General features: G+C 41.4%; 1 protein-coding gene across 1 annotated transcript in view; it reads right to left on the bottom strand.

The window, feature by feature from the left end:
• Positions 1–443: 443 nt before the first annotated feature.
• The window catches only part of RGMA (repulsive guidance molecule BMP co-receptor a), a 47,921-nt gene continuing 23,763 nt past the window's right edge, over positions 444–24,601 (bottom strand). Inside the window, exons 3-4 of the mRNA XM_072617340.1 lie at positions 11,432–11,943; positions 444–1,324 (exon numbers count right to left, since the gene is read on the bottom strand). Of these exons, the coding sequence (XP_072473441.1) occupies positions 626–1,324; positions 11,432–11,943 (1,211 nt within the window). The 3' untranslated portion in view covers positions 444–625. The remainder of the gene's footprint in view (positions 1,325–11,431; positions 11,944–24,601) is intronic.

Here is a 24,601-nt window from a genome sequence, read left to right as displayed (position 1 = left end):
CATTTTAAGTGTGCATGCTTTTTGCTGTTCAAAGTGGTGTGTGTGTGTGTGTGTGTGTGTGTGTGTGTGTGTGTGTGTGTGTGTGTGTGTTCGTTCTGAGAAACAGGACTCTAATTCCATGGGGCATACAGTGCAGGGCATCTTATGGTTTGCACATTTCATGCTATGGGGAGGAGGGGCAAGGAGTCTGGGGCCAAAGGATCTTTTTTCACCCCTGTCTGTAAAATGGCTAGGCAGCAGCAGCCACCCAATATTCAAACACAATGCTACTTTCACAAACGCCAACATCACAGTCACTACAGCCTTGTAGCACTACTGAGAGAGCAGTAACGAGGCAGTGGGCAGTGATACCCGCTACCCTTGCCAGCAAAGGAAGCCAAAATCTGTCTACGTGAGGTAACAGTTTTTCACCAAGCTGCCTGTTGGCTCATTATATCCCCATCTTTTTTCTTTGGAGGGAGAAGACAGGTGACAGATGTGAGAAGGTTTCTTTTGCTCCCTGGAGGCCACACTAGTCATTCCCCTCCCTTCTGACCAGGTCCTAAAAGACAGATGTTCCCAAGCAAGGGGGCTGCTCTCTCCTCCCACTCTAAAGTCTATTTCTTCTAGGTTGCACAACAAACACCTAAGAGAACACTGAGACCAAACACCACAGTACGGCCACAAAAGAAAGAACAAGCTCCTGGCACTGCCCCGAGGCTGCTGCATTGCCAGGCAAGTCCCGTGTCCTTTCGTAAAGGTGCAATTTGTCCTTATTAGAATGTAGCATCTTGACATCCTCAAAGGCATAGTACGCAGCAAGTGTGAAGTTTACATCCCCTGTGGTCAACAGATCAAACACGCAGGCCTGGAAGTAGAGGTCCTCTACTGGGAGCTTCTCCTTGCACCTAGCCATGGCCATTTCATAGGTGAAGACCTCTGGAGAGGAAACAGGAGTACCGGATCCCTTTCTCCGGGGACTCCAGCTCTCCGTGGCATGGAAGGATTGGAAATCAATCTGCTCATTAAGGGGACAGCCCCGGAGACAGAGGTAGAGGCCCTGGTTGTCCCTGTCCTCTACTGCATTGACCACCTCTTCTGGCATGCGCACAGCAAAAGTCAGGTATCGGCCCACCTGCCTCACAATGATGGTGGTACCGATGTACTTGGCCTGGATCTCTACATGTTGGCCAGACACCTTCTCGGTAATCTTCAGGCTGTTGGCCCCATGCTTGTCACCTCCATTCTTGGAGCCATCGACAAATGCTGCAGGGAGTTCATCCATTTCTGCCTGATACACCTTCTGCTCAACACACTCTGGGAAATTCTTGAAGATGATGGTTAGCTGGCAAGAAGGAAGCAAGAGGGAAAAGTGGTTAAGGCCCAAAGTGTAGTCCTATTTATTGACTTGTAAAAATAGGCAAGGAATTAGGATTACTTAGTTTAGAAAAGACATATTGGGAAAGATTATTTAATGTCTTCAAATGAGTAAACAACTATTATGCAGAGACCTGCTAGCTTCTAGTTATATCAAACACAGAACTAGGCAACATGGATTTAACACATGGGCATTAGAGATTTGATGCAAATCATTTCTTGATACTGAGGATGATTAGACTTTTCTCTGTTCAGGACAGATTCTTGTACGCTTAAGGTGCTAGAAAAGGGATCTATCTGGAGGTAGAGGAATATTATATGAAATATTAGGATCCTTCACAGCTTTGAGATTCTGAGGGAGGTTAGATTACCAGCACTGTTCTCTGAAGACACAAATCACGCAGAACTTCCTTGATAATACAGGTATCAAATTTGCTCACATAAAGTCCTCCCATGGGTACCCAACATGCCAGTCTTTCCCCTCAGAGTACTTTGCAACCTTTCTTCCAACAGCTGGACTTTCACGTCTTCACCAGAAGAAGGCTAATGTACAAATCCATGAAGCATTCTCTATTTTTCTACTTCCCTCCAAACTTTGTTAAGTCTTGCTGCATTGATCATATTCTGTCTTCTTCTTTATTTCTCTATTGGTCTATCTCTCTAATAGCATTTTAAATTTCTTGAAAGCAGGAACCATGTCTTATTTCTTTCTATTTATCCCTTTTAGAGTACTTGTACTGGGTGGGTGCTTAGTAAATAAATATACTGAATTGAATCATAAAATACAGGTAGGTGGTCACTCTAAATACCACCTGCTTCTCCTCTCTTTACAAGTTGGCATCATTTCCAGGATGTGGTCTTAATCTCTTAAGGAGAATGTCAGTGGGTCAATAAGGAGCACTTGACCCCAACAGACTATGTGGTCCCCCCAAGTAGGAATCTAATTTCAAGTGGATCTACTGCAGCTAGAGTTTACTTCTCTAATTAAAAATTTGTTTTAAAGATTTTTCTCTCTATGCCAATAAGCCCCTTAAGGGAGGGATCATAGTTCCTTTGTTTTTGCAGTAACCTCAACTTTTGCTCAGAGCTTCAAACACTCAGCAAGAACTAGTAATGATGAGATAGTAAACGAGCTCACACTGTGGTCCTTTGCTAACTACACAGTCTCCTCTTCATGCCTGCAGTTCTGCCAATGAACTAGCACATTAAAAGGAACTATCATCTGGCTATTATTATGGTTAAGCGGGCTTTGGTAGCGGACAGCTCCTACTGCTCTTTTTTAGTTCAAGTAATTCTTTATTTCTGCCAGTGAAACCTCACCAGTCTCCCACTCTAGTGATATGGAAGTGCTTGGTTTCTGACTTGGCAGGGTGCTACCAGGAGAACAGAAGCAGGCTGCAGGAAGAAAAGGAGGATATAGTTACAGGAAGGTTATCTGATTCAGGCCTTTTTTTTTTTTTGGCTCCTGTGAAGTTGAATCTTTAGATGTCTTTGCTGACTTCACATCACCTGGAAAATGCCACCCTATTGGAAAATGTATTAAACAGATAGAAAGGAACACCCCTCTCCCACTGCCCTAAGTCTCTGATAGTGGGCAGTATTCAGGGCACAAATAATACCTGAATGGTGATCCTTGGCTTAACTTAATTACAAATGCCTCTTGGCTCCAGGAACCCTCTGTTTGAGGACCACTAGAACAACAGAACTTCGAACTAGGGGCAGGCAAAGGGAGTGAGGGAAAACACGTCTTTTCCCTTTACCTTTGTCTGAGAATCTTTACCTTCCTTTAAAGTAGGCTAAGATCTCGCCTGCCGTGGAAGCCTTCCCCAATTCCCACACCTCCATATGTTCTCTCTCCTCAAACTACCTTGAACATACTTATTTGCATACATATGTATCTTCCCCAAGTCATAAATTTCTTGAGGGCAGGGTTTTAACTTTTGTATTTGTATCCCCTGCACCTAGCATAGTGTCTTGAACATAATAATAAATATTTCTTGAACAGTCTAAACTTTGATTCACTAAAAAGAAATACACTGGTTAGAAGCAACAGTAACTAGGGTTGAGTATTTGGAAGTTATGTGGGAGTTGGGTATTTCCTGCAGTCAACTGTTTACCTTCTCCTCCTGTCAACTCTATAGGCCTTTTAGCTACTTTCTAGCATCTCTTCCTCTCCCTCAGTCTTAAAACATCCATGATCTTTGCTACAGAAGTTCTATTAGATGGAACCTGGTTGACTTGAGCCTCTCTGAAATTCCTATCAGTAAGGTGACCCCATTCCAAAGGAGACAACTGACCTGAACTGCCAGCAGCTGTGAAAGGATGTTGGAAGCTTGGGTGCCTTTATGATGAAAATAGCTCTCTCTCTCCAAAAGCTGATTATAGATTATGGTACTGGCGCTAAAAATTGAATTTTAACATTCATGAAGGCCTAGGACCCTAAGCAAGGCTGAGTGGGACTTCCTAAGGCAAGAAGACAGCTATATTATTTTACACACTAGCTACTACCTGAGGGATATATGAGAGACGCCAGTTTAGGACAGGAAGCTATGGAAATTCAGGCTACCAGGAGAAATGGAATTTCTGGACTGAGTCAGTAAGTCTGTTAATGTTAGAGTGGAAGTAATACAGAGGAAGCTGAGATGAGCTAGAGGGGCTTTTAAAAATGAAATACAGTGGTGGGGACTATCAAAAGGAAAGAGAACCCAGGATGAGCTGATCCAAGCTGGAAGAATGGGGCAAAGGGCCTACAAAAAAGTCTTAAGAACAAAGATAGGATGGGTCCATGAAAAAAAAAAACCAGTAAGAAAAGAGTTAATAAAACAAAACCAAAACAAAATAGGTGGGAATCAACTCACAAAAACTTACTCAGGGGCTTAGTGGTCATAACTAAAATAAAGGTTATCAGAAATTTCTTAAGGTAGCAGATAAGGCTGCTGAGAAAATAGTTCTGACCTGAAGTCAAGGAAGCCTGGGGTTTGGTAAAATGAAAAATTCTATAGGTCCTGAGACATGAGGACATACGATGAAGGACTCTACTTAATATTACTTAAAAAATAGGTATTTTTAATGCTAGAAAATTCTTTGATGACATATCAGCCTTTATTTTGTGAAAGTAAATTTGCACATAAAGGACTCTGATGAGGCCTAAAACATGAGGAACAAAGTTTTCAAATGTAGAGAGTTATGGGCTAGTGCGCACCACAACTTTCAAGCCTTGTCTATGGAGCACAATGTTGCTTGTATCTTTGCTTAGGCCCCTCTCCCCCAAAACATGCCCACTTTCCAGTGGCATATAAAGGGCTGAGAAAGAGTGAGATCTCATTTGGGAAAGCAAAAAAGCTGGTAAAAATAAAGCTGAGGCCCAGAGATCACAAAGAAGGGGTCAGTAGACATGTAAGTAGGAAACAAAAGAAGGACCAGTAGGTAATGTTTAATGACTTAACTTGTACTAAGCTAATTGTGGAATGGGAGATTTCTTTTCAGTTTACAGTGGGTAACCAGAGATTCTTTCACATCATGGTGAAGCTTTCGAACTTTGCTGGACCATGGAAGGGTACCAAGGGAAGAAATGACAGTGCGGGAAGGTTATAAACTTTGGGGCATGGTTTTTGAAGGGGAACCTACCCTCTGAGGTTGGGGTTGTGTTGGCAGAAAGTTAACCTAAGCAAGTATCAGGTTCCTTCTCCGTTCTATCACATTCTACCTAGGGAAGATTCCCCCTCCTAACTCCTCCAGGAGATTTTTTTTCATGTGTGCATGTGTGTGGAGGGGGAATTGGGGTGGGAGAAGGATGTATATAGTGATAGAACTGCATCCCCTAAATGAGAAAAACTACAAAGTTCAGGGATTTATTGCTTTAAGATGGTAAAGTCTGTTGCCTCTCCACATCTTTTGGCAAGTCCATTTAATTTTATCATCTCCATATAGTCTATTTGGAAAGCAGATATGCATTTGCTTCTCCTGTTTTATTTTCTTCCAATTTCCTTTCCTCTCTACATAGGCTGTAGGTGGATGAGGCTATCTAGCAAGGCTGTATCGACGTTGTAATGCTGTTTAGCTGTTTTTAGGTTGTGTCTGACTTTTTGCAACCCCATTTAGTTTTTTTGGTTTTTGTTTTGTTTCTTGGTAAAGATATTGGAATGGTTTGCCATTTCCTGCTCCAGCTCATTTTACAGCTGAGGAAACTGAGGCAAACAGGATCAAGTGACTTGCCTAGTGTCCCACAGCTAGAAAGTGTCTGAGGCTGGATTTGAACTCATGAAGATGAATCTTCCTGATTCCAAGCCCAGTGCTCTATTCACTGGATCACTTACCTACCGACATCTACGTGTGATAATACATGTGCTACTGCTGCACCTAGAAGGGCAAACCACGAACAATCTCATCGTTTGGAGGGAACATCAGCTGACAGTCCTTACGGGTTGTTTATTTGGGGGCAAGGGTACACATGAGACGAGCATGAGGGAAGGGGAGCAGAGAGGAGTGACAGCCCTACTTGAAGGAACTCTAATCCTCCCCAATGTCTCCAACAAACCCCACAGTCTGTAGGGCCACACAGACTCAGAGGCTTGGGGAAGCCTCCTCACCGAGTCCCAGCGGGCTCCTTGGAAGAAACAGGAAAGGCTGGTTTAGACTCTAACCACCATCTCTCATGGAGACAGTCCTCTGGAAGGCTGACAAGCTCCCGAGATTTTTCTTAACATTAGTGCCAGGGAATGAACCACAAGTAACAGCACGAAGGGGGCTTGTTGAAAAGTAGGATCCAGTGCCAACAATGAGGAGGAGAGAGAGGAAGAGGGGAAGGGAGAGAAGAGAAGAGGAGAAGAGAGAAGAGAACAGAGGAGAGAAAAATTTTCCCTACATCTGCTTGCTGTCACTTACTGCTGTTTCTAACAGTCTTCCTCCCAAAGGAATCACTTTACTCCATGTCTTGGCTGAATTGGCTGGTCCATGCTTATTTGAATTTGTTTTTGACCAGGCACCAATTTATGTCAGAGACACAGAAATGAACAGATATTAGTTTCACTCCACTTTACCTACCAGTTTACTCCTATGTAAGAGAGTGGGCCAAGTACAAAATTTACCACCCCAACACTGGAGGGTGGTAAATTCTTATTCTAGTCATTTTCTAATTATCATCATTAATGAAGGACATCAGCAATATACAGAATTTTTAAAAAAATGAACAAGGGGGGAAAAAAGACTGTCCTTTCTATACACTTTGAGATAACCCAAACTATTAAGATTAGATACCTGCTTTCAAGGATCTTACATTCAAGCTGGGGATACAGACAGACATATGTACAGTGTATAGAATGTATATATGTGTGAAAATATCTATATAGAGATATATGGATTTATCTCTATATCTACACCCACCCACACAGCCAAATATGCCACATACAGATCCACAGAAGAGGGAATATAACACGGTATAGTGTTAAGAGGGTGGGACTTGTGTTAGGTGATCTCAGTGAGATTCCTGCCTCAAATACTTATTAACTATGTCCAAGTCACTAAATGTTTAAACTTCAGTTTCCTACCTATAAAGTGGGGGTATCAACACTTCTACTACCTATACCACAGGGCTGTTAAAAGGAAAGAACTTTGTAAACCTTAAAGGGCTAGGAAAATGTAAGCTACTATTGTAATGCCAGGCAATCAATAAGTTCCAAACATGTGTGTTGATCCTTTGTTGTCAAATAAGACCATGCCATCAGAGAAATGATGACATGACTTGCACTTGACTTTGTTTTGAGTGAGGGAGGGCTGTGCAGGTCACCAGCCTCACTTCTCCTCCAGAGTCATCTGAATTCAGTGATCAGATATTCATCAAGATGACTGGAGAGGACCCAGGATGAGGCAATTGGGGTTAAGTGACTTGCCCAAGGTCATACAGCTAGTGTCAAGTGTCTGAGGTGAGATTTGAACTCAGATCCTCCTGACTCCTGCACTGGTGCTCCATCCATTGCATCACCTAGCTGCCCCTCTCTATAGTAACAGGAAAAATAGGAGGAGGGAGGGTTTAAGGTGGAAAGACTATTAATTTGGTTTCAGAAATGTTGAATTTAGGGTGTCTACTGGACATCCAAATGAGAGATTAGATGGTACATCAATTACATATCATGACTAGGAACAACTGGGAAAGAATTTATAGAACAGGTAGGATTTCAGTTAATGTCTTGGAAAATGGGTATAATTGGAGATATGGAGAGAATGGAGAACAACATTCCTGGTCTTAGAGCAGGATAATGACCTTGAATGCCAAGCCAAGGAGTTTAGACAAGAAGTCAACACATGTATTTAACAGGAGAATAAGAAGATAAAAATGGTATTTTCAGAAGATTAGTCTGGAAGTTGCTTACAGGCAAGATCAGAGGTAGTGATGCAGGCATTTTGTGGAGTAGGATACGAGGGGTTTGGGATTTAAAGTCTGCCAACTTAGTATGAGCCACTGTGCTAGGCACTACACGTAAAGCAGAAACAAAATAATCCATGACCTCAAGGAGTTTACATTTAATGGAATAATCCACACATTAGTCTGATGGTATTGGACAATGTTAAGAGGCCTCCACTGACTTGGAGCAAATCCCTCAAGTTCTCTGCATTTCTGTTGTCTCAGCTATAATGAGGATGATGGCACTGCCACAGTATTTTGACTAACCTGACGGCACTCTGAAAATTAAAAAGACTATGCAAATGTAACCAGCAGCGTTACCCCAAAGAGACATTTAATTAACACTGCTTGGCACCAGAAAGGAATCTCTGCCCACTTCACTTCATCCTTCGAAGGCAGAAGTGATAGAATGTATCCATTACTTCCAGGTCAAATAGACTGGTAAACTCTGGCAAGAATGGAAAACTTTTTGCTCACAATCACTCTTCAGGTCTACTTAATGTACTGGGAGGGAAAAAAAAAAGACACGTTCAAGGACCAAAGGTAAACAAGAGCACCAAGAGAACTTCTGTTTCAGGTTTCCTAAACCCCGAAACTATACCTGAAAAGGCTCAAAAATAGAGGATGTGTGATAAATCAGGGGAATAAGGTGGCAACTCAATCTCAGTAGTGAACAGTGATACACGTGAGTACAGGGGTGAGCATAGGGAAGAAAGTCTATGACATAACCGGCAATCCTAGGAATTGTCTGAAGGACAATGAGTACTTTAGTGGCTTGTGCCGGTTCACAAAATAGATGTGACTTAGACTTAGGTCTGCTCTGTCCAGTGTATCATGATGCCTCTATAAAACAACAATAATTATAATGAATATAATTTGCTTTATTTAGTGCTTCGGTTTCACCTACCATACCACTCGATTCTCACAATAACCCCATGGAAGAGACTGTCCCTGTCCTATTTCATTATTGTTCTGGATAGAACCAGCAGCTCAAGAGCCAGACAGTATTTGGGACATGTCACCTCCTGTAGAATCTGCAACTTAATTTACTAGTTCTGAGGTTGGTTCCCTGTGTTCATTTGTCTTGGCTCTTGGGAAGATGAGGAGAATGTAGGAGGTCATGAGAGAAGACTGCACATTGAGAACCGTGTCGTCCTGTGCTCAGAAGGGAAATGGAAGAATGGCCCGGAGGAATGATGAAACAAGGACTCATAGCGCCCCTACTATGACAATAACAAACACTGGGAGAACAGAAGTAGGTAGAGAATGGACGTGGACTGCCCATGTATGAGGACTGAGAACTGCTGGGCACTCAGAGCAAGGGAGGGCTTTTGGATGGATTAAAGTCCTGCTTTCTAGTACAAGCTGGGGTCTGGGAAAGCGACACCTTTATTTTGGGATAGGTAGACACAATGAGGATAAGGAAAGAGGAGGCACTTGCCCTGGATGCAGAAGAATCCAATATTTATCGTCAGCCTCAAAGTCACTTACAAGGTTTCAATTTTAAGGGGTGGGTGGGAGAGGGAAGAGGGGAACAGAAACTCCCTTGTGGACCAGGCCTGGTTCTCCCTGGCATGCCTTCCAATGCTCTCTCCACAGAAAAACAAACTGCTGCCATTTTTGGTTTTGGATGAGCTGGACTGCTGGTCATTCCTTCTCTCCTGCCAAATGGGAAAACCCCCTGGGGAAATCAAAGGAGACAGCAAACACGCCAAAGCTCGGGTGGGCAGAGGATGGCGCAGTGGCCTGTAAGGCAGGATATCTGAACACTGTCCTCAGGCCAGCCCAGAGACCCAAGAGCAACTCCAGCAAGTCACTTTATGTTCCTGGGATTTCAGGCTCTCTCCATCTATAAAATGGGTCAAAGAATATTTTACTACTCATTGAAATACTTCCATATAAAGCAAGTGAAGAATTTCGGCATAAAGTTATTCCACAGATAATTTATCTGTGTACTGGGTACTGGTACTGGGAACTAAAACCAGAGTACTGGTTTTAGAGTAGGAGTTCTATATTCAAATCCCACCTCTGTCACTTACTAACCTGTGTGACCCTGAACATTTAAACTGTCTTGTCCCTAGTTTCTTCATCTGTAAAATGGGACTGAAATAGAGGACCTCTAAAGACCCTTTCAGCTCAAAATATAGGATCCTATTATGTACCTGTAAAAACACTAATACCAGAACTGCTAGGACAGAGCACTGGCCCTAGAGGCAGGAGAACCCGTGTTCAAATCTGGCCTCAGACATTTAGTACTTGTGTGACCTTGGGCACGTCATTTAACCCCAAGTGCTTCCAACCTCCCCCCCACCAAACCAAAGACACTAATGCCATTTTTGTTTAAAATCACCTGACTGCTATTGCAGGAATGTATAAAGTAGTGAATGTTAAAATCACAAACTTGGTATAGCCTCTAACCTTCCCATTCATATCATTATTTATCATCTCCAATTCTTAGACATATCTATGACTAACTACTTATTTCTGCCTCAAATTTCTCTAAAGAGCATTTTATGAATGTTTTCATATAAATTCTAACTTTTCTTGGTAGGTTAATTACCAGATAATTCATTTTTTAGTTTTTTGAATGACTTTTCTCATTTTCTGTTTTTTTTACAAGTAATATGCAGAAAAGATGATTTTATGTATTGTTTTAGCTTTCTATTTTGTAGATGTGTTTAATTCTCCTGATTAATATTTTTGTTGAATCCTTGGAATTCTACAAATAAACCATTATGTTAGCTGAAAAACAGCTACCTCACCTCTGTCTGTGCTTTTCCGTAAATTTCTTTCTCTTGCCTAGCATTTTAAAAACTAAATCACACTAGTACAGCAACAATGAGCATCCTTGCTAGCCCCCCGATTTTATAACATTTACCAATTTATGACAGGGGCCAAGCAACTCTCCCATCTCTAGAAACCACCACCGGGGCTGAGCAACGCTCATAGGTTCCACTGACAGGCAGGCATTAGTCATAAGTAAAAAGAAAAAAAAGGAATGCAGGAAATAAAGCAAATCATAGAAAGGGAGGAAGGAAGAAAGAAATGGATAAGGGACCAAGAAAAAGAGGACATATCATGAATCAAAACTGGTACTTAAAAGCATACGTGTCTCATTTCTTAACCTTTCCTTGTGCATATAAGTATTTGTGTGTACATGTGCATATGTATGTACAAAAGACACACACATGTCTTTTTTATACCGTGAATTCCTTGGGCCCTGACACTTAAATTTCTGAGGATGCTCTATAGTGCCCTTTAATCAAGGCCTAATTAACTACTTATTAATTTGATGAATGATATGGAGGTTCACACAGGAATGGGAAGTGACATCACACTAATAATTGCTTCATGTGGCACTTACTGGTACAAGTACCACAGGTAGCTCTTGGTCTAGAGCTTGGTCCAGCCCTTAAAGTCTGGCCAGGATACTTGAAGCTCCGCATGGTAACAGTAACAGCAGAAGGTGTCAGTTTATTATTGCAGTAATCCCAGTGTTTTCCTTTTCACAACAAATTACCTATTTTCTTCCTTAGCCACTGGGGGAGGGTGGGGAGGGACAGAGAGGAGAATTACTATGGCTACTATGGAATAAATTCTCTTAAGGCTAACAGTTATCTAAAGCCATATAAAAGGTCTGGGGTTGTACAGTTTCATGCTGCACCATGACCTTACCTTGCTGGTGGCTGTAGCTGATGATCCTGGTAGCACTGGAGTGTTGGTTACCTGCACATTCAGGTAATTATTGTCAATGAGAGGCCAAGCCCCTCGTACTTGGCAGGTCTGAAATCGGTCCGTAAAAGTTCTGAGGTGAGGGTCCCCAAACAAACCACAATGGGTATAGTTTGGGGGAGCTGAATGTTTATGAAAGCTCTTTTCATAGTGACAGATTTCTGGACTGTCTGACCGCTCCTGGCTGTCTCCTGGTGGAAGGGTTCGGAGACGGGGCTGTGAGGTGGGACCATCCTTGGAGCAATTGTGCTGGCTCATTAGGTCTTCTATGCCATGGACAGCTGAATGGTAGGCCAGGTCCCCTCTGCACGTACGGGCTGTGCGCCGCGTACAGTGAGAGTAAGCACGCAGAGCAGTGCAGAATTCAGGGGCGTCTTCAGATCCCGGGTAGTGAGTGCCTGATGTGGCCGTCCAGAACTCTGAGTTACACTTGAGGATCTTGCACTGAGAAGTAGCTGTTTAGAGAGTACAAATACATCACTGTGGGGATATGCTCAAGCCATGCTGCATTTTTCCCTTTCTAGGTTAGGAACAGAGTAGCAATAATAGGGTTGAACAGACCAACATTCCCTAATACTGGTAGAACCTCCTAACTGGATTTTGTCCCAATGCCAGGGAATATACTTTTCCTCTCTCTGTTCTCATTCACCCACAGCTTATCTTCGCCGACCACAAATGGCCAGTTCTCAGTTGTTAAGTGTCACACAGAAGATACTGGAAGTATGGGAAGTGTCTAGATTGCTATGTAAATGCCAGTAATAAAAGCTTACTAACGTTGACCCATAAAGATATATTTCTGAGGGCAATTCCCGCAGCCTTTTGGTGGTGGTGTGGCAAATACCCACACAGGAAGATGGCGCTAGAAAATCTCCAGCTCTCTTATTCTCATTTTGATCACAATTCCCATGGTTGTGAGTAAAAAACTTGGATCTCTCAGATCAGCCCTGGGGTTCAGATATGACTATTATGCTCTCTGTGGGGAGATGTTATACTCCTGGTGCACGGAAATACTAGTAATAAACATTTACTTAATACCTATGAAAGGCAAAGCCCTTTCTGTGTGTGTGTGCGTGTGTGTGTGTGTGTGCGTGTGTGTGTGTGTAGAGTGGATGTGGGAAAATGGGCCCATGAATAAGAATCCAGCTCTCAAGGAACTCATCATCTTGTTTTATTTATCTTTTCTAAATGACGTCATTAACCTAAAACACAGGTTGTATGAGAGAGTGTACCCCAGATATGGTAGTATTCTAAACCACCAGGTTTAAAGATCCAAAAATACAGACAGCTAAGGTTGGTGGGTGGGAATGGGTAAAACGAACGCCCTAGAGGAAAAGTGTACAAAGAAACCAACTCCAATAGCTATCAATCACCTGATCTCCTGTGCTAGCCACCTAAACACAATGCCTATTCCAATAGCATAATTAATTCTAGGAGCAGTGTGTGCTGACCTGTGATTCCTAGGGGCCCACTGCTTTCTTAGGATTAAGGAGAGATATGATGTCAAAGAAAATTGTGTGAAAAGGACCATAGGATAATTGACTAGCAACCTTGGGTACCAGCATGGGAAACAGATCAGCTCTGCTGATAAGTGACTCAGTCTTTCACGGAGGTGCTCAGAATCACCCTTACTTACACACTTACACACACACACACACACACACACACACACACACACACACACACACACACACACTTACAAACATACACACAGGATATTGTAGCTAGGACAGGATGCACACCTTTTATGTTATGTGTGGGATGATCCCATTCGTTTCACCCCAATATTGCTAATAACCGCCTCTGTTCGCTGACCTAAGATAACATTAAGCTATACGTGATACTTTTGTGATTTTGCCTCCCCAACGATAATGACCCCCGTCTTGGTAAAAAATAGTTACAAAATCTCAAAGGCCAAAGAAGCTTCAGAGACTGTCTGTTCTAACCCCTATCTCAACAGGAATATATGTCACCTAGCCCTTCCCCATCTTTCTAATTTTCTAACACATTATTCTCTTTATGCATGCTATACTTCAGCCATATTGGCCTATGTGCCAGTGCTCACACACAATGTTCTACCTCTTCTCCCCATCATTATATCCTGAGGTAATACATTCTATATCTGATTAGTAGTAAATGCTGGGAAATTTTTTCTTACATCAAATTTAAATAGGACTCTGCAAGATATATTCATTGCTCCTAGGTCCAAGCATAATATAGTTGATCTTCAATGCAAAATTCTTCAGATTCTTAAAACAGCTGACATGTGCCCATTTTAACCTTCTCTAGGCTAAACATCCCTAGTTTCTTCAACTGATCCTCACATGGGATAACTTTGAGGCTCCTTCACCACTCTGGTTATCCTCCTTAGGACACCCTTTCTCTTTAACTTAAATAGGATATGCTATGTCACTTGGCTTGGAGTCTAATTTCAACCTGATAGACCCAAATTGAGCTGTGACCCAGATGACAGAACTATACAAATCAGTCTGAAATATGTAAGTGAAACTTCACTGAGGCATTTCTGGAAGGCATCATAAACACAGGAAGAATGGGAGAAAAGCTTAGGGTGAATTCTGCTAAAAGCCAAATGACACTCCCTTGAGGTGGAATACAGTCTAGCGCTCTTAACACGGTATCTCCCCAGGATGGCATGTTGGAGTTTTTCATCCATTCGGCATCATCTTCATTCAGCCTGCTAACAGTGGGAGTTCTCCCCTGAGCATGCTTCTCTTCTCCCTTTATACCATTGTAACTGGTGATCTCAATAACTTCCACGGAGTCAATGACTACGGCAATGCCGATGACTCTCAAATCTGCTTCTCCAACTCTAACCCCTCTGCAGACCTCTAGCAAAACATCTCCACCCGCCTACTGGACATCTTACCTGGATGTTCTGTATACACATCTTGGCGTATCTATAACTGAACTCATTATCTTTCCCTCCAAACCCTCTTCTCTCTTAACTTCCCTATTACTGATAAAGTGAGAAATAGACCTATGGCTGGCTAAGTGAATGCCAAAAGCTGACACTGAAATTCTATAATCTAGGTTTGTCATGCAGCAGGAAGAGGCATTGCTACAGGAGGTGTAATACAAAACCTATCTTCCTTTTCTCTCCATGTCAAAAGGGAAACTGGTAGAGGTTAAACTCTTATGGAGATCACTAAAAAATTGGAAATTCAGCTCTCTTATCTGGGACCTAGAAAAAGTTGTCAAGCATGCCTTCTTAATTAAACTTTGACTTCATTCCTCTATCTCTTAAGCACACAGTACTATCTCATCTCTAAGGTCAAAACAATCAAGAGATAAACTATACACAGAAATGACCGTTAACCCTAAACCTAACCAAGTAGCCTACATAGTCAAAGAATCACAGATCCAAGAGATGGAAGGGATAGTTATAAAATAATATAACCTCTCATTTACGGGTGAGGAAACTGAGACCCAAAGGAGATGACAGGCCCCAAATGACAGGTAGTAAGAGCAAGGATCAGGATTTGAACTCAGGTACTCAGACTATAAACCCAGCATTCTTTCCACTGAACCATGATGCCCCCATTTTTCACCTATAGGGAAGTGACTTCAAAAATATCTTTTTGTTTGGATTCATTTCATCAGTTTCCCTTCCCAAATGAAGATCAGCAGCTCTTCTGTAACTTAATATTGTCTTTGAGAGTTGCCTGTGACATTTAAAGTTAATGGACTTGCATATGATCACATAACTGGTATGGGTCAGAGGCATGTCCTTTCTACTCAAAGCCCTTTTGCTCAAAGTCATGGGCCAGAAGGACAGAGAGGAGGAGGTAAAGGAATGTAGTGGTGCTCAACATATGGAGATGGAGATTCACTCATACCGTTTGTCCCATTTCTGCATCCTCTTCTTTGGGGTTATACCCATCATAACAGTTTTGTCTTTCTCCTTTAATGGCTTCAGCACTTAGAGAACAGAGTAGACAAGTTTCAGGTTTGCAAGATCATGCAATACAGTTCTTTCAACATACTGGTCAAGCCCCTTCTTGGTCATATGTCTCCACATGATCAGTTCAATATTATAATTCTTTGGGATATGCAGTTTCCACGAGCACCTAGAGGTGACTTGCCTTGGCAGCCTGTTGGCAACCTCCACCTCACAACTTCACTTTCATCAGACAGAGGTGCCATGCCAACTCTTACTCCTCCCCCATGATGATCTCCCTCAGTTCTCCTCCCACCTTTTCTACTGCAGAAGCTTATCATGTCAAAGTAGGACTTACTTGAAATGAGGCCAAAAAAGGATGTTAATTCAATTGTATATAATCTATTTTCCAGCTACTCTTAATAGACCTGTTTTTAACTAGCAATGACCTAGACCTGAAATTATTTCCTCTGCTCCTGTTGCTCAAGGATGATGGGGTCTGTAGGGAGGCAACGAGGTTCTTAACCCTCTGCTTCACAATCCTTTACTTAACCCACCATTGTGCATTATCTAACTTTTCCTGGGGTTTCTACTACTTTTCTTGGCCCTAGCACCCTGTCCAATCCATCTGTATTGCCAAACATAGAATTGGCTTTCTCTCATATCACCCCTTCTACCTGGCTGGAGCAGGGTGCTTCTGTTCCTAGTTAAGACTGCTCCACCCCCACATTTCAAGATATCCTGAAATAATCAATTCTCCAAGAAATTGCTTCTGAAGGAGCATAGTTAAAAGCTGAGAATCCCAAAGGTAGATTTCAGGAAGACTGCCTTTCATGTTTTCAATCATAAAAATTAATAGCCTCTTAGTAATCTAGGTGTTATGGGGTGGTGCTTCCACTTGTCAACAGAGAAAATGATTATTTTCAATTTCAGCACAGAGAAAAGAACCCTTAACAAGCTCTGAAAGTTGAAGGGTCTGGATGGAGTAGGTCATGTATGTATTGGTTTACGTAGTCTTAGAAGTCCCTGATAACCTTTGTTCATTTTTTAAATGAACAAACTGCAACATTTATTGAGCAGGACATGAAACCTGTATTATGATAATTGTACAGTAAAGATATACAAGACAAAGTCTTTGTCTTTAATGAACTTTTGTAGGGGAAAAAACAGAAATAAGAGATCTCAGTCAAAGCAGAGAGTAAATGACTTAAGGAAAGGACTGAAAGAATTCACGTCCAGTGCATCTGGAGGAACTTTTCATCAGCCAAATCCGATGGAGTATAGACTTTGCATAAGGCAACAGAAAGGTATTGTTTATTAAAGACCACGGGACTTAAGAGACTGGATGTGATTGTTAAAAGAGCAGCCAGGTGGTGTCCTGGGCTTGCAGTCAGGAAGAACTGAGTTCAGACACTTAATAGCTGTAGTCTCCTAGGCAAGGTAACCTCTGATGACCTCAGTTTCCCCATCTGTAGAATGGGTTTTGAAGACAAAATGGGAATATTTGCAAAGCTCTTTGTAAACCTTAAAGAGCTATATAAATTATGGCTAAAAAAAAGTAATAATGGTATGTTTAACTGCCATACAAATATCAGAAGGAGTCAACTTGGGGATGGGGTATGGGGAGCAAAGGCTAAGGTCAGTTTTAGAGCTGTTGGAAAAAATAACCAAGTCCATTTCTATAGGTTAAGGGCTGAAAGCATCCTCTTTTCCCACAAAGGACACTGTGCTCCATGATGGAATTCTTGTGGGGATGGGAAGATCAGGAACTCTACCAGTTTATCAGACAAAAGATACAGATTCTCATCCACAAAGAGCAAAGAGCTTCTGCATCTTTTTCTTATTTGGAGAATATATGCTAATAACTAGCTAACTTCCCCAGCCCTCAGTTTCCTTCCCTTGATTTTTTGTGTTCTGGGTCCAAAATACTTATTATTCTAAACCATTTTGCACAGCTACATCAAACATCCAGCCCCACATTTTATGACCTGTAAATTACAAGCATATCCCAAAGCCTTCTTAAGAACACTGTCTTTTGAGTAGGAGCTATCCAGAGGCAATCTCAATTCAAAGAACTTCCAATTACTGATGTCCTACATACTAAACATTTTGTACTTTTGTACTCAGAAGACTTTGGAAAGCCTTTCGTTCTCTCAAATTGTTTTGAAGTGGAAGCATGGATGACTCCCATTTTTACAGATGGGGAAACTGCGACTCAGCAAGGTTTACTGATTTACATGTACAGAGTTACCAGTTATAGCAGCAGAATTTAGCGTTCCTGCTTCTTTGCACATTCCTTTCTCCCTTAGGGGATCGTTTTTCCTTCCTGCTATGGATACATATACAACTCTTATCAATGCTAGGCTAGTGGGAACGTTGCTCCTGAGGTTAGCCAGGGCAATGGCTGAGAATTCAGAGTTTTAAAAGGCTGACTTACTTTCCAAGGTGTTGCTGAGGAATCTCTCTCTCCTCCCTCACAGACAGTTACATTCTGTTTTTCAGCTCCTCTCTTTGCCCCGAGTGTCCACACATCACGGCTTCAAGCTCTCCAAAGTTTGTGAGCTATATGTAATACTGGTTAGCCATCTAAGGACAATAGTTTTGTCTTCAGTCATTAGCCAAAGTTTGGGGTGAAGATTCTTAACCTGGTGACCATGAATTTGTTTTTTAAAAAACATTTTAATAACTGCATTTTAGTCAAATTGTTTTCCATTATAGAATCCTGCATATTTCATTTTATGAACATGCTTCTGGAAAAAAGGGCTTAGAGGCTTTCCAGACTGACAAAGGTGGCCTCGACACAAAGATGAGAGATGCAAAGGTCTAACAGGGAAAAGTAAAGGTGGAAAATTAACAGATCATTTTGTATTTCTTATACAAAAACTTATGAGTTTGAGAGAATAAGAGTTCAAATACTTTTTAAAAATCCTAATCATTGCTTTAAAATACAAAGAAATATGGTCAAGTTCACTACGGAACATCAATTTATCACAATTATGACAGATGATATATAAGGTGCTTTCCAGCCCCAGGCAATAAAAATTTTTGGTTCTTGGTCCACCCATGTTAAACAGCAAAGCAAAGAACTTCAGCATGAGAAGGGACCTTGGAGATCATCTACTCCAACCTCCCAACTTTATGGAGAGGAGTAAATTCAGGGCCCAAACAGTGAAGGGATTTTGACCAGGGCTGTCCAGTCAGTGTCAGTTAAGACAGAGTCCAGGCCTTCTGACTCCTGGTTCATTCTGCCATATTGTCAATTCCCCTCTCCTTTCTGAAACTCTTCCCTTCTTAAGCTCTCTTGGTGACATTCTCTCCTAGTTCTCTTCTATCTTTGCATATTTTCTTTCTCATTTGTACTTATAAACCAGAGATGCTTTTAGACATGTTTTTTATTAGTTATTAGTCTTTTTTTTCCTACTTATTACACCCCATTTGACCTAAACTCCTTGGAAAAAAAAGGAGACATATCCCATTTTCCTGATTTCTTCCTATTTATTATTGTAGGCTACCTATTAGCAAAAACACACATTACTTGAAATGTAGGCCCTTCTTTCTAGTTTCTCTTTTTTACCCCCTGCCTACTCTATAACACATCTACCATGTACATAAACTGTTTTACTTATAATCATGTTCTTAGTAAAAGAATGACAATAAAAAATGAACTTTGGAGAAAATTATTTTTAAAAATGAATCTAAATCAAGAAATTTTAAAAACTGACAACATATTTACATAAAAAATTTTGCATCTAGTGTGTGTGTGTGTGAGAGAGACAGAGAGAGAGACAGAGAAAGAGAGAGAGAAAGAGAGAGAGAGAGAGACAGAGACAGAGACAGAGAAAGAGAGAGAGAGATCTTTCAAAAAGATCTCATTTTAGGGAAATAGCTTCTATCTGGCAGCCTATATTCTGGCCAGTTGGGTAAGTGCTCTTCCCTAACAAGCAGGCAAACAGCAGGCTGACATTTCCAACCCCCATCTCACCCTGATATTTCCTTAGCTGATTAGTCTTAGAGGAAACTCCATTGCTTTTTTTTACCCACAAGATGTCCTAAAAGTCTTGGTGCATGCATTTCAAGCTGTATGTGTGAAAGCGTGCTATGAATATGTGTATAACAAATGAATAGACTACATAACCTTCATGTGAATTAATGTTTTACTTCTCTCATTTAGGTGCAAATAGGACTTAAACTGCCTTTCTAAGTTAGTGGGATGATAGCAGGGATGGATGATATAATATAAGTGAATAATTAATTCTTTAAATAGTTACCAAATACCTTTCAGAAACAGAAATCAGTGGAAGAAGGGGTCCTCAGAAAGCTGGTTATACTGACTGAGTCATGATGAAAATATTTGTTCATCACTGCAGCAAGAGCTGCTTTCAGAGATCTCCTTTGAACTGCTAATCAAGCACAATCTTTGGCAATAATGGCCTGATTATTACTGCCTTGTCTGCATAACAAAGAAGCCCAATAAAACTTATTTCACTGTGCACAGAGGGGGTGTGAAAGATCAACTCTGAGAAAGGAGTCTTAGGAATTCCAAAAGCTACTCCAGAGCCTCAGCTCAGGAATAAAGACAATGCAATTTGCCATCAAGAAAAGCCCAATAGACCAATAAATTACCCATGTGCAAAGGGATTAGATCTGGTTTCAGTTGCATGTTAGGGGGAGGTAATGAGGGGAGAGAAAGAAACCTGCCTCTCTTAAAGTGGCAGAATACATTTTGAACACAAACCTCAGAATGCAAATTCTTTTCACCTAACCTGAACCCATTCTAAAGCAGCTTCTTTTTCCAATCAATCAACAAATATTTGCTGAGTGCCTACTATGACAAAGCAGCGTTCAGAATGCAGTCATACAAAATATGGTCTCTGTCCTTGGTGAGTTTACAAAATAATAACAAAAATAAGGTTAAGTGACACCTCACTGGTAATAAACTATGTGTTCACAGCATGTAGAGAAAGAAGAAGCATATTTAGTTGGGTTATTCAGTGAAAGCATCCTAGAGAAGGAGATAGGGATGAGGAAATTTTCAAAAGACGGAAAGGAAGCAGAATGAGCCAAAGCTGAAAGGTAAGAATAAATATTCTTGCACAATGACTAGAACAAGCAGTGGGAAATAAGGGGGGAAAGGTAGATTGAGGTCAGACTGGAAAAGGACTGAATGCTGGTAAGGAATTTGGGTTTTATTTGGTAGGTACTGGGGAGCTATTGAAGATTTTTTCATGTAAGAAGTGACATGATCATAGTGATGTTGATCTGGATTTCCTTTTCCCAGCAAATGCTATATTAAGAGCAGTCACCTCTAGTAATAATGGATTACAGAGTGGCTGAAAACTTTTCTAAACTGAATTCCAGTTTAGACTGGAAATAAAAAAGGGACTAAGATAGGTGGGTTTTATGGGTCTCATAGTTTAATATTCTTCAAGTTATTTTGTGCAGGCTACTAAAAATGGCAAGCCATTGCAAGAAATGATACTTTAAATGGAACAAGGAAGAATGAATCTTTCCCAATACACCCAATAAGGCCCTAGGGCCTTAGGAGCCAAATTATCATAACAAAAACTCACGCTTACATTGACGTTTAAGACTGGCAAAGTGCCTTCCTCACCAAGTCTCCCAGAAGTAATATAAGGATTATTATCCTAATTTTTTTGGAGGAGGAAACTGAGATACTGTGCAGATAAATCCCTTCTTTGTGATCATATAGCTAGTAAAATGACAGAGGCAGAATTCAGAGCAAGGGCTCCTGACTCTAGGTCTTTGGGTCTCACCTACTTGATATCCAGGCAGGCTGGAAGTAGGGTAGATAGCCAGGGAAACAAACTTTTTTCTCCTATTCCCTGTTCTCAATTCCTAACCTCAGTGGATCTATCTGAAAGTTATACTGAAAGTCAAAGACTGTTGATGGGTTGGCCCTAAGGACCCTTTGCGGTTCTTATTCCTCAGGCTCTGCGTACACTAAAGTAAAACTTTCAAGAAACTTTTGTTGTCCACCATCTTGGCAGTGAGTTCCTATAACTTGTTTGACATCAGGTCTAAAAAGAAACACAACCAGAAGACTGAATGAACATTTTCTTTCTCAGTGCTGACTAGGTGTAGCAGACCCTGCCTTCTTTGGTTATCACAAACCCAATCTTTATCAACTCTACCTTCCCCACCTCCTGGCTGAGAATCAACACTGCTAATGATTTCTGACACCACAGTGATTCCATTTGGGGTTTTCAGAGTTCTTAACAACTGGCCTAAAGGAGAGGGGGGAAAAAGAGGATGGTTTTTCTTGGTGAATCTTATTCAAGAGGTTGGGGGATGGGACCAGATAGGGATAAAGGAGGGTTAAATTTTTGCTGTGTGGCTCCCTAATGAGAGCATGCAGAATAGGCTGAATACCATTTAACATGACAAGGCACGACCAAACAACCCCATCCATCAAACCCATCCAATACTCTGGAGACCAACCACCTCTCAGCCTGGATTCCCAGACATTGTTGTGCTCTGGCTACCACAAGACAAATCATTGGAAGAAATGATATCCTAAGTGGAATAAAAGGGAATACAGCTTTCCAAATCGGCCAAACAGTCGGGGTTGGGGTGCGGGTCGGGGGGAGGAATGCAGGGAGGCAAAGAAGCTCAACTAAGAGCAGAGCCTAGGATTGTCCAAAAAATGTCCTCTCAACACTGGGAACCCAAAGCTGGAGCTAGAGCTTGTCTGAGGGGTGGATGTGAACTCAGGGCATCTGTGAAGATGATAGGTGATAGAACCACCCTTCTATTCTATCAAGAACATCTGAGGGGAGAAAGGTGATTTTCAGGTTTCTAGACTGTTCAAAAAACTCACGGGCAGGTAATATTAGTAACATTTTCACAGAGGACTACTTTAAAGAGGGATCAAGGCACTCCCCTACAAATCTTCAACCCTAAGTAGGCACGTGGGAATTTGGGGCTCCTTTGCTTAGTTGTATCATTTTTAAAGTCATTTGAATTGGCATCCTTTGACCTATATTTTCCTTTTCTTTCCCAACTGTATATGACAGAAAAGTAGCAGACACCTGCAACGCTGCTGCAATACTCAGAATTCATTGTATACAAGGTCAATCAAGCATCAAGCCCTTGAACATTTAGTAAGGCCTACTATGTGGCAGGCATTTAGGGTAACACCGCTCAGCAGAAAGGTCAATAATGCCTTTGTTTCTCTCAGGGGCATGAAGGGAGACATATTATTTTAATAAGCATTTTGGACATTTTAATAATGGACCAAATGGTGCAGAGAAAGAATAAACAAAACTCAAAGAACCTAAATCTGATTGAGACAAATTTGCACAATACATTCTTGCCAGATTGGGTACAGGCTCATCTATGAGGGAAATCTTCCTTTTTGTGCCACAAGGCCAAACTGTGGCTTTGGGGCAGGAAGGTACTAGGAAGCTAAATCCCAGGAAAATGTCCTAAATCCCTCTTCTCCCCTTCTATGCATTTCCCCATCCCCCCACCTATTATAATTTCTTACCTATTCTCAGTGTTAGATGTCTTATAATTCCAAATCAATTCACTGTTAGTTTATCTTCCTCTGAAATTTGTCTATTTTGTGCCTGCTCTGTTAAAGTGTAAAACATGCTTTGTCTTCAACATTTTGTCTTCAATTTGGACTGTGAGTTCAAAACTATGTTAAGCAATTAGAGATTAATTTAGTGACTAATTATAAGCATGACAATTCAAGAAGGCTATAGGCAGGAGTTGAGACTTTAGCTGGGCTTTAAGTGAAACGTACAATTTGGATAAAGAGAAAGAACTCTGCCTTTCAGGCGGAGGTAGCAACACTGACAAAGGCAGAAACAAGGTGGCTGGGATTCAGAAACTTCAGAGTATTGCAAGATGGATGATGATAATCAGTTCCCTTTTGGACCTGTTGAGTTTATACCATCTGTTAGAATGCTTACCACATCTGAGGTACTCAGAATCATTCGCTGATGACTGTTCTCTGCTTCAATATCCATCCCACTTTCCCAGACACACCATTTACTTGGGTTTCTACTTTTGTGCCCACTCGTTTCATACTGCAACTCAATCCCACAACCCTTACAACAGTTAAAGAGATTGCAACATCCTTATAGTCAAAACCTCTCTGTCTGACCCCACTATTAGGTCCTGAGTATATCAAAGTACTGTCTGCAGAAATTTGTTATTATACCCCCTGCAAGCCTATGGAGCTGGCAGTATGGTACAAAGTATTACTATGGCTATGCTTCTGGGAGTTTGAGTTGCATAGGAAAAAGGTTGCTCTTCTGTTTGTGTTTTGAACATCTGGTTTTGCAATTGGACATAATTTAATACTACCCCTTTGCTATATAAACAAACTCCTTCTGGGGCAACAGTGATTTGGTGAGTAGGTCTTTTGGAGTACATAGTCATTTCTGGTTTGTAGGACTATCCTAGCATCTCAGAGTTGGAATCCAGAGGCCATCGAATTCAGTTCTTGTCTGATGTGATTCCCCTTTCCAACACCCCTTTGATAAGTTAGTGGCCCACCAGCCTGTACTTGAGGAGCTCCAGACGTGAAATGACTTACCTCCCAAGGCAGCTCGTTCCATATCTGGACAGCTCTAATTGTTAAGGATGTCATTCTCTATAATGAGACTAGGTCTTTTAACTTTTACCCTACCAGTCCTAGTTCTGTCTACTGGGACTAATCAGAACAAATCCAGTGGTGATACCATAGAAAAGCTATGCTTCAGTGTGCCTCAGCTTCCCCAAGGAAGACTAACATTTCTAAAATACTTGGAGCTGAGAGGGCAGAGGGGAATTGAAGACCACTATACAGTGTAAAGGATTAAACATGGATCCAAGAATATGGATCGTACCAATACTCACTAAATTCCTGTACTAAACTTCTATTCCTTAATGTAAAGGTCATGTTAGTTTTTAAAACTTAGAGACAGTGACAGGACCTGTGCTTTAACTCCCATATCCTGTTCTCTTTCAGTCAATACTGGTCAGCTCCTTCTGTGTAAATTGTTGTTTGCTGGTCTGGAGCCTTGAGAGGTTAAGTGATGTGCCTAGGATCATGAAGCCAGCATGTAGCAGAGTTGGAAGTGCTAGGTCTTCCTGACTTTAAGGCTGTCCCCCTAGCCACTAGAACATTTTACCTCTCAAATTTAAAATATGAGAACCTGTTATTAAGGAAAACTAACTCTTAATGAAAGAAGGGGACACTGGTGCTG

The sequence above is a fragment of the Notamacropus eugenii genome, chromosome 1 (assembly GCF_028372415.1).
Source record: "Notamacropus eugenii isolate mMacEug1 chromosome 1, mMacEug1.pri_v2, whole genome shotgun sequence".
NCBI lineage: Eukaryota > Metazoa > Chordata > Mammalia > Diprotodontia > Macropodidae > Notamacropus > Notamacropus eugenii.
Note: the sequence above shows the minus strand (reverse complement) of the source record. Positions and strands in the feature narration are given on the sequence as shown.